The 10,189-nt window shown below is 43.8% G+C and overlaps 1 protein-coding gene across 2 annotated transcripts; it reads left to right on the forward strand.

Moving 5' to 3' along the window:
* The first annotated feature begins 141 nt into the window (after positions 1-141).
* Positions 142-4,971, forward strand: RPS26 (ribosomal protein S26). 2 transcript variants are annotated; one of them, XM_061615499.1, is made up of 4 exons: positions 142-246; positions 2,393-2,570; positions 3,798-3,928; positions 4,877-4,971. In XM_061615499.1, the coding sequence occupies exons 1-4, from the start codon at positions 244-246 to the stop codon at positions 4,910-4,912; spliced, it is 348 nt and encodes a 115-aa protein (XP_061471483.1). In that variant the 5' UTR covers positions 142-243; the 3' UTR covers positions 4,913-4,971. The 2 variants fall into 2 exon arrangements, with proteins under 2 accessions (XP_061471483.1, XP_061471482.1); XM_061615498.1 differs by lacking the exon at positions 142-246 and adding an exon at positions 267-314.
* Positions 4,972-10,189: the final 5,218 nt, after the last annotated feature.

A 10,189-nucleotide genomic window follows, 5' to 3' on the forward strand; every position in this document is an offset into this window, starting at 1 on the left:
ATAATAAACTTTTTAAAACCCGGCGCCGAGTCGGAGGTAGACGCGGGAAGCCAGATCCCATCCCTTACTCTGTCTCTAGGATGAACCGTACTGTAACGAATATCTTTTCCCGCGGGACTCCTTTTTTTGACAACCACTTTTAATGTGGGAGAAAAGGTGGTGAAACGCTTCCGCCTAGCGGAGGTAGGTGATATAAGGACCGCAGGGAAGTATCGGATCCTCTTTCGCCCCTTCAGCGTAAAAATGGTGGGTGCTGCACGCGCGATTCTGCGGGCCGCGGAATGGGAGAGCCCCCCGAGGGGGGGGGGAGAGATGTAGGAATCGATACTTTTGCGTGGTGGTGAGGGTAGTTATCTCTGGGTCATCCCTTTTAAGGGCTCCAAGTGAAAATAGCCCCGGTTCATCTTACTTTCCTCTCCCTGGTATTCGGAGACTATTACAGTAAATATCCCCCGCCCCCGTCTTTTTTTGCTCCGGGTGGTAGAGTCCCTTTTCTCTCCCGCCCTCCCCCGTGTGTGATCCTGCTGAGCGGGTCGTTCGCTCGTGACCCCACAGCGCCTCGTTCTGGGCCCCTTTCCATCTCTGGTGCGATGCCTGTAAAGGGAACGGAAGGTAGCCCGCCCTCACTTTCATGCCTGGAAACATCAGCGATTAAAAGGCGCCCAAGAACTTAAGAGCCTGCCCCCTTTCTTTAAAAATGGGGTCATTTATGGGGGAGTCTTGAGGGGTGCAATACTACTGGTCCTTGTACGTGTATAAAAGATTTGCATTCTGCCTGTCGACTCTTGCTCGGCTTCCAAAGTTGGCTTACAAGACAAAACAATATATAATGTGAAACTGGTAATGGCGCAGTTCAGATATAAACAGTAAAAATGCCACCGATCCCTGGAGAACTTAAGGCGTTCTCCGAGGGCATATCTTGAAGGCGCCTTTGATGGTCAGTGCTTGGGTGGGAGAGTGTCTGGGAACTCTTTGTACACTGTCTTTGAGTTCCATAATAAAGGCAGGGCATGAATATACTTAAAATGGAACGCCGTTTGTCAGTGTGACTAGAGGGGACGGCAACGGGTGTTATTGCATGCTGTTTCATAGATGAAAACCGAGCTGCACCCTTTCGTAGTTGTAATGCTCTTACACATAACACCTCAGCCTCCCCTTATGCCAAAGGCTCATTCTTCTTGCTGTATGCAAACAGGCCAGAGTAGGGTGAAAGGGAAGCAAGGAATTGTCAGCCTTCATAGGCATGTGCACTAGCATAGAGCTGCATGTGCCCGGCCATAACTAGACAATTGGGTGAGGGCTGAATCCTGCAGAACTCAAGTGCAGGCTGAAAGTGTTTTTGAAAGGCATCCCCAACAACTTATAAAAAGGCAAAGATAAGGATTGTGTGTTATTGGGGATAGTTGCCAGAAAAAAGGATACCATTGCTGGTTTTAGGACAAAAGGCATAGGAGTTCTCCTAGTATATCTAATCCAATATTCTGTTATAAAAACACTGGCTGACCAACTGCCTTGAGAATGGTATTCTACAATTGTGAGTCATGAATTGCCTTTAATCCCAATTTGTAACATGGGAACTGCTTTATGTTTATCATTCTGTGTCTTCTAGTTTTTTCTTTAAAAAGAAAGGGAAAATTAATGGTGGAATTCTTTGAATTCTATCCTATAACATGAGGCTGACTTTTTTTTAGCCACATATGTGTCTTAATCAGTCTCCTAAAGTTACCTTTTCTCAAACCAAAACAAATTAAAAATCTCTTTAAAGGGGGAAAAACTGCATGATGCTATTGTCACTGACTTAAACCGGCCTTTCCCATTATCCTCTCCAGGTGTTTTGGACTACAACTCTCAGCCAGTATAGCCAGTGGTCAGGGATGATAGAAGCTGTAGTCCACAACACCTGGAAAGCACCAGTTTGGTAAGGCTGACTCAAAAGACCCCAGCTGGATCAGACCAAGGTCTGTGTAATCAGCAATCTGTTTCCAGAAGGGGTTATGCAGATGGTTCTGGGAAGCTTGTAAGTGGGGAATGAAAGTAATCCTCATTTTGCATTGTTGCCCCTGGCTCTGATATTCAGAGGTATGTTTCCTCATAACAAGATCCTACTTAACTGCCTTGAATGTCTTAACTCTCCTTCTAGTTATGGTGTGAATTTGGGTAATTTTAGGGAGTTGTGCTTTACTTTTCATGTTGATAAACAACTGCGTTAATAAGGAAGGAAATATTTTATAATGGTTCTTTGACTAGCTGCCTTTCTCACCAGAGGTGCCCAGGCAAGGCATTTAGAACATACTGTCCAATATTAAGCAATGCTCTTCCCCTGCTTTGCAGTGCTTATGTTGGTCCTCCAGTGCTTTGACACTCCTTTCTAATCTTCTATCCTTTTAAACAGACCAAGAAGAGAAGGAATAATGGCCGTGCCAAGAAGGGCCGGGGACATGTCCAGCCTATCCGCTGCACCAACTGTGCCCGCTGTGTCCCCAAGGACAAGGCTATTAAGAAGTTTGTCATCCGAAACATCGTAGAAGCAGCCGCAGTCCGAGATATATCGGAAGCAAGTGTATTTGATTGTAAGCATCCGCTGTCTCCGTACGCTGCTTCTAATTTGGAAATGTTAATTGTGCAGGTTTGGGGTCAAAAAATTTAATACTTCCTAGCCTTAATGTTTTCAACAGAACTCTGTTTTCTGAGATCCTTTTCTCACCTTAAAAGACACAATGGAATCATACAGTTGGAAGGCGTTCGGGGAATCCACTAAAAGGAATGATCTTAGTGAAAAGGATATCAGATCCCATTGTCACTCTAATTAAGATGTATTGCACATTCACTGTGTTTTATTCTGCCAGAATAAGCCTAAGACCTACACCTCTTCAGCTTTAAACTTCCTGGGAGATTTTTTTAGAAGGATTATTACATGTTCTAGACAGGCTTGCCCTCCCTTTGAAACAGCAGGTCTGCATGTTGGGAGATCCATCTTTGTCACTAGAGACCCGGGTGACCTCTGTGGCTAGGAGTGCTTTCTACCAGCTTCAGCTTGTATGCCAGCTGTGACTATTCCTGCACTAGGATAGCCTGACCACAATGGTCACTGTAACGTGCTTTATGTGGGGCACCCTTGGATCTGGTCTGGAAGCAGCAGGTAGCGATGAAGGATTCGGCCAGACTGCTTACAGTAGCAGGCTACTGGCAAAATGCTACTCCACTGCTCAGAGAGCTGCACTGGTTACCAATCCGCACCAGGCAAAGATCAAGGTTCTTGTGAATTAAGGCCCTAAATAACTTGGCCCCAAAGTACCACCTGATACCTTGGAATCCACCTTGATAGCTGTGGTCTTCTGATGGGGCATTGTTACTAGTCCCACATGCCTCTGAGATTCAGCTGAGCTTTACCAGGGGCTGAGCCTTTAGTGTGGCTGGCCCTGCCCTGTGGAACTCCTTGCTAATAGAGGCTTGGCAGCAGTCATCCCTGCTTGTTTTTAGACAGGCTTTTAATATCTGAGATTCTTTGCCAACCAGCTCTTCCTGAGGTGGCTGATTTTTTATTATAACACTGTTTTTAGTCAGTATATCGCCTTGTTATTTTATGTGAAAGTGCAGTTTCTAAATATTGTAAATAAATAAAATGGGTTAACTTTCCATTAGAAAGTGCAGAGCCTATTGTGAGCTTAGCTGGCAGCCTTCCATCCTTTGGGAGACTTTGGGGCTTTGTCATGGGTGTTGTATGAACTGAATTTTGCCTTTGTATAATGCAAAAGTAGTGCGTCTGTGTAAACACACTATTGCCCCTTTCTCCCCAGCATATGTGCTGCCCAAGCTCTATGTGAAGCTTCACTATTGTGTTAGCTGTGCCATCCACAGCAAGGTGGTGAGGAACCGCTCCCGTGAGGCCCGGAAGGACCGTACCCCTCCACCCCGGTTCAGACCTGCTGTAAGTATATAGTCTAACTTGCTCTTGTTATATGTAAGGTCATGTGCAAGTAACCACAAAACCCTCCTGTTGCTGGTAGGTCACTATCGTTGCTGAAGTTTCTCTTTATACGAAGATAATGCATGATTATGTAACCAAATGCGCTGAGCACAAAAATGTAGATTTGTCTTCCTGTGGTATTACAACCCAGAAAACCAAAGGGTTATTTTATATATACGTTTGTTTTTTGATGTTCTTGATACAGTCCCCTGTATACCAGACCATGGCCTTTGCCATTATTTTAGTTTTTGCATGAAGCCCAGTGGGTGGCTGCAGTAAGGTTTCACATGCACTATATTGAGCACCTAAAAACAGATGAAATGCAATATATATTGATAAGATCGTTATAATTATCTTGAGTGCTTAAGATCTAAGAAGAAACACAACACATGTCGGGAAGGAGTAGGCTGCTGGATTGTGGTTTATATAAAGCCACCTGTGTACATGGTGCTTTATAGAGTGGTGTAAGTCAGAATTCACTCAAATGCCTGACCTTAACGTTTTTTCCGGAAGGACAAGGCCAGCTCTCCAGATTGCCTCCCTTGCGTTGTTCACACGCTGCAACTCCCTTGTATTAAATTTGTCCTGTGATGGCAATTGAATGCTTAAAGCAATTGGGAGGTATCCAACTAATACATCCCAGTAGCGTAAGGATTTCTGCCTGCACAACAGGGCTTTCCTCTTCCCCTCTCTGCACCCTCCCCAAATCTGCTCCAGAGGATTGGGGGAACCCCTAGAACAGATTTAGGGGGCATAGAAGAGGAGGGAGGGTTCCCATTGCACAGGCAGAAATCCTTGTGCTGGCAGAACCCTGACATAGCGCTGCATTGTATACAACTCATTGTCTTGAGTTAGTTAACTGACAGAATTAAATGAATGCTCCCTAACACATCCTTCCTTTTTTTCCAGGGTGCTGCACCAAGACCACCCCCTAAACCAATGTAAAGAGATGATTTGAGTGATGTCAGTTTCTACTATTGACTCAATAAATACATTTACAGATGGTTTTTATGTGTTATTGGCAGGAGTATTGTTTTTAAAGGGTTGGACTTTTAAGGAGTGAATTAACTGCAATTAACTGCAGAGATGTGCACCAATTACTTGAATTATGAGCAGTAGATTGGAATGCTGAAAATCGATTCTACTGCTTTGTGATTGATCATAAGATGGTAGTCTGTCACAAGCTGAACGTGAACTAGCAGTGTGATGCAGCTGCCAAAAAAGCTGATGTGATTGTGGACTGCATCAATAGAGTCATAGTTTTGAGGTCATGGAGTACAATGCTTAGTTCTGGGTGCTGCACTTAAGTATACAGACCAGGGGTTGCCAACATGGCTACATAAGCCTTCCAAGGCCTTCCCTGCGACCTGTAGCATCTCCTTGTCCCTCGCTTTGCTCATTGTAATTAGGCTTGAAAGAAACATTCTTTTGAGTACAGTAGAAGGCTTCTTTCAAGCCAGATTCTTACTGTAACGGAAAGTTTCAGAGGGTCACAGCTGGAGAGGGGTTAACACTCCTCAGTTCTGCCCTCCCAAAATCATACACAGTGCAATTCAGCTTGAAAAAAATCATATTTGGCTTCAAAATTAAGACTATTTTTCACGCCAAATTCAGTGGGTTACCTTCCTGAGGGGTGAAGGGTTAACCTTTCCAACTACAATCCCAGAAAGATTCCCTTCTGCAAATATGGGTTCAAAAAAGCTAAGACTTTTTTTCCCAAGCTTAAGTGCTGGCGGGTGGAGAGAGCGACTGTATGGTAGGAGGACATCCTTGCCTACATACATGTGTGTGGTGCTTACAACAGTTAGAAGGGGTGTCATAGAAATGGGCAGAGATTTTATTTTTTGATTTATTTTATGCCACTTTTCCAGCAACAAAGTTGAGCTCAAAGTGGCTCAAAGCAATAAAGCATTAACACACAAAAACAGCACTTAATACAGAAAGAAAATATCCAGTAACAAATGAATCAGAACAATAAAAATAAGATAAATACAATATCTGGATCAAAACAGTATAAATAAAAAAGTTGCACTGAGTCAGCAGTGGGTCACAGGTGGTTCTCTTCCCCTTTGTAAGGAGCAGGGAGCTGTTGTCCATGGCTCTTCAGAGTCCAGGCACTTTAGGGTGGGAGCGAATTGGCGATGCGGAGTCCCTCTCACCTTCCTTGCAGGCCGTGGCTTACCTGGTGCTCCAGAGGGTAGGAACAGATTTCAGTTTAACATCAGGAGAACCTGATTGAAGGCCACAAGCTCAACGATGGAACCAATTACTTGAGAGTGGTGGTGTGCTCTCCCTCTGGAAATACTCAAGCAGTGACTGGACAGATGTGTTGGAGATGTTCTAGCTGTGGATTTCCTAGATCAAACAGGATTGAATTAGATGGTATACAGGAACACTCCAACTGTATTTCTGTTCTTATTTGCACTTCATGCTTGCACACTGGAAATGAAGATGGCATGCTCACTGACCCAGAAGCTACTTCTGGCAGTATCTGGCACCAGGGAGAAGAAGCTCATCCATCTCGTTCCATTTTTTGATGATAATAAACTCATTGGATAAAGCAAGGGTGAGGAACCTGTGGCCTTCTAGATGTAGGCCCTGGGTTACAACATCTGGAAGAGCACAACTTTCCCATCACTGATACAGAAAGTTCACTGGATTGGATCCAGACTTTGGCTGTGTGGAGTTGCTCTTGAATAACACTCCACTGGATGCAGGCAATTTTTGCCAATTCTTCCTTTCCTTCCCTCCTTGAGCTGCTCTGGCCGGTTCCTCTTGAACAATGTGTGAGGTGGTACTGGAGGCTGGAGAACGTAGGCTAAAATTCCCCACCTTCCTTCAGGGGAAATCTCCACTTTATCAGAATCCTTTCTGCAAATGAAAGGGGGGGGGAATATGAAATGGACTGCCTTCAAGTCGATCCCAACTTATGGGGGCCCTATGAATAGGGTTTTCGTGGTAAGCGGTATTCAGAGGTGGTTTACCATTGCCTTCCTCTGAGGTTGAGAGGCAGTGACTGGCCCAAGGTCACCCAGTGAGCTTCATGGCTGTGTGGGGATTTGAACCTTGGTCTCCCAGGTCGTAGTCCAACCACTACACCACACTGGCTCTCCTTCGCAAATGAAAGGAGCCCTTTTATGCAACCCAATCTAAAGAAGAAAGAGTTCTGTTAGGCTGTTATATCCACCTAACTGTTGAGTAAGCTTCATTGAACTCTGACTAAGTGGAAGAGCAAGTACTTGGATGTTTGTTAAAACTAACGCCTGCTACAGATTTATGGGAGTCTAGAGCCATGAATCATTAATTCATGAATTTAGCCATGAATCGAAGTGGAGATTTCTCTTGGAAGGCCAATTTGTCTTGCAAAAATATATACATTTCAATTTGATGTGTTGATCCAGTCTGGGTCAGCATTCTTTTCCCTAGTTCTTGTGCCAGCTGCTGCTATTACCCTCCCTTAATATGGCACCCCTTGCATTCATTGAGCCTAGAAGAAGCAAGATTTTAGATGTAACCATTGGAATGTGCATCTCTGCATAAGAACTCCCACTGTCACGGGTGATACACTGCACAGTACTCCTGTGTTCAGGATGCATTAATCTGTTTTCCTCTGAGACAAACACGTGTACTTTCTAATTTAAAGTAACTCCTTCAGTGACACATGTTCATTAGCTGGTGGGGTTTATTCTATCACAAGCCATTAAATCTATTTTGAGCTGATAGTAGCTAACAGCTTACTTACAGTCCTTAAGATGAAATTAAAAACTATAATAAAATGTATAGTTTTTGAGCTGTGGACATTTCAAAACTGAGCAGTAAATGACAACTTTTAAGAGTCAAAGAGCTGGTGAAAATTGGATTATTTTATTGAGAAATTTACACAGCTTTGATCCGTTTTAAGGGGATGAAGAACAATTATTTTAATTTAATTTGATAAGGACTGAATTTTCTCTAACGTTTATTATTTATTAGATTTGTGCATCACCTATGCAACTTAAAAGCATGCCAAATCATAAATGCAAAGTTTTAAAATACATAGGGTTGTAACCAATGCTCCATGAGTAGAGTTCCATTCACACAACAGTATTTATTTTTCCTCTCCTCCCCTCACTGTGTGTCTCCATAATCTCTAGCCCACCAGCCCTCTGGAGCTGATTTTGAGAGTGGGCTGGAGGGGACAGGTGAGGAAGAGGAAGTTCTTTTGCGTGCATGATAGTCTATTGTGTTGACAGAGCTGCAGTATTGTATATAGCCCATCATTTCCAAATCACAAAATGGCAACCAACAAAAAAACACCCCAGATTATACACCATTGGCTAAAAGAGAGATGTTGAAACTCTTAAAAGAGTCTAGAACAATAAAACTACTATTCTTAAGACAGGTAAAAGAGTAAAAAGCTTAGGGAATATGTTTGCCTGGTGCCAAAAGGCTTGTTAGGATGTTAAGTGAGCTTCCCTGGGTCGCACATTCTACAGGCAAGAGGCCACTACCAAGAAGGCCCTCTCATTGCCACCCAACAAATTCCAGTAGAAGAGAGCACTCTGAGAAAGGCCTCATAGTTGCCTTACACTGAGTCAAACCACTGGTCCATCTAGCTGTCTGTTATCTGCACAGGCTGGCAGTGGCTCTCCCAAGGTTTCAGGCAGGGAGTCTCTCTCAGCCTTAGGTGATGCCGGAGATTGTGCTTCCACTGAACTATGGCCTCCTGCCTCCCTCCATAGATTATCTTTGGGCCTGGGTAGACTCCTATGGGAAGAGACATTCCTTCACATACTGGGGTCTTAACTGGATAAAGGCTTTACATATTAAAACAAGGCCCTTGAATTGGGCCCACAAATGGACTGGCAGCCAATGCAAGTGAGCCAGAACCAATGCAATATGTTTGAAATGCCTGGTCCCTGTTAGCAACCTCGCTGCAGAGTTCTGCACCACCTGAAGGTTCTGGACCAACTTCAAGGTCAGCCCACATGCAACAAAGTGCAGCAATTCCTACAGGAGGCTACCAGAGTGTAGATAAAAGTTGATAGCTTATATGTATCCAGATAGGCTTCATCTGAGCCATCAGCCTAAACTGCTGAAAAGCACTCCACGCAATAAAGACCACTTGTGCCTCCAATGACTGATGGATCTAGTACTCCCAAACTCTGGATCTGACCCCCAAAACCCTTCTGAAAAAAAGGATCAACTTTGCCAGGTGCGTAAGAGCCAGCAAAGATGTGAATGTCCCTACAAAGAGAATTCCAAGGTCTCAATGTCTTGTCTTGGTAACCACCCACCATATTCTAGGTGGGGTGGAAGCTTATAGTAAGATGTCTCAGGAAGATCTTCATAATGCATATGAAAGTTCATAAGAGAGAAGGTATACCATGAGGTTTCCTAGTCTGGCATAATTAAATGCTTTAAAAGTTAAACACATCCCTTTGAATTGGGCCTGGAAATCAATAGGGAGCCATTGAAGTCTAAACATTGGCATTATTATGTTCCTTGGTTGTTTGCCCCAGTTAGTATTATGGCAGCCACATTCTGGACTATTTGTAGTATCAGGGAATGGTCAATGACAGCCAATATAGAGTTTGATACAGTAATCAAATCTGAATGCGATTAAAGCCTGAGTTTCCTTGGCTGGGTTTATGATTCTTTCCTGCTAGGAGGCACAGGGTGGTGCCAGAGGGCAGCAGCAGGTCCTTACCTCTGCTTTTCTAATTCACCACACTGTCCAAATTTGTCATAACAGTATGGAAAGGTGATTATTATGTTTTTATTAACAGGAGAATCAAGGTCCTACAAAATCAGGAAGTAATGAGGGAACATTCGGGTGCGCTCTCTCTCATGGCAAAACAGTAAAGCCTTTCAAAGTGAAATCTTGTCTCCCAGTAATCCATTGTGAGGTTGCATGAGGCTTGTTTTGGGTCTCAATAGTGGCACCCCACTTCTGGAATCCCCTCTCCTCTCAGGTGCAAGTAGCACCATCACTGAAGGAGTTTTGGTGCCAGGTAAAAACATAGCTATTCACCCAAGCATGTGACTTAGAAAGTGGTGCCTTATGCTTGACTGAGGTAGTTATTTTGCTCGTTTATGGTCTATTTATATAAATAGTTCACATAAATTCCAGACCAAGAAAAAGCCTGAGGTCTTAATTAGATCAAGAATAACCTTTTCCTTTTTGGTGTCACTTGTTTCCTGTGTGAGTCACCTTCTGAGATGGGTGGAGGGAAATTTGGG

Source organism: Rhineura floridana, chromosome 3, assembly GCF_030035675.1.
Source record: "Rhineura floridana isolate rRhiFlo1 chromosome 3, rRhiFlo1.hap2, whole genome shotgun sequence".
Classification (NCBI taxonomy): domain Eukaryota; kingdom Metazoa; phylum Chordata; class Lepidosauria; order Squamata; family Rhineuridae; genus Rhineura; species Rhineura floridana.

Coding starts and splice junctions, on each gene's coding strand:
- RPS26 (XM_061615498.1), top strand. CDS start 282: ATGGGAGAGCCCCCCGAGGGGGGGGGGAGAGAT. Junction 2,571..3,797: donor GGAAGCAAGTGTATTTGATT/GTAAGCATCCGC, acceptor CTTTCTCCCCAG/CATATGTGCTGCCCAAGCTC. Junction 3,929..4,876: donor CACCCCGGTTCAGACCTGCT/GTAAGTATATAG, acceptor CTTTTTTTCCAG/GGTGCTGCACCAAGACCACC.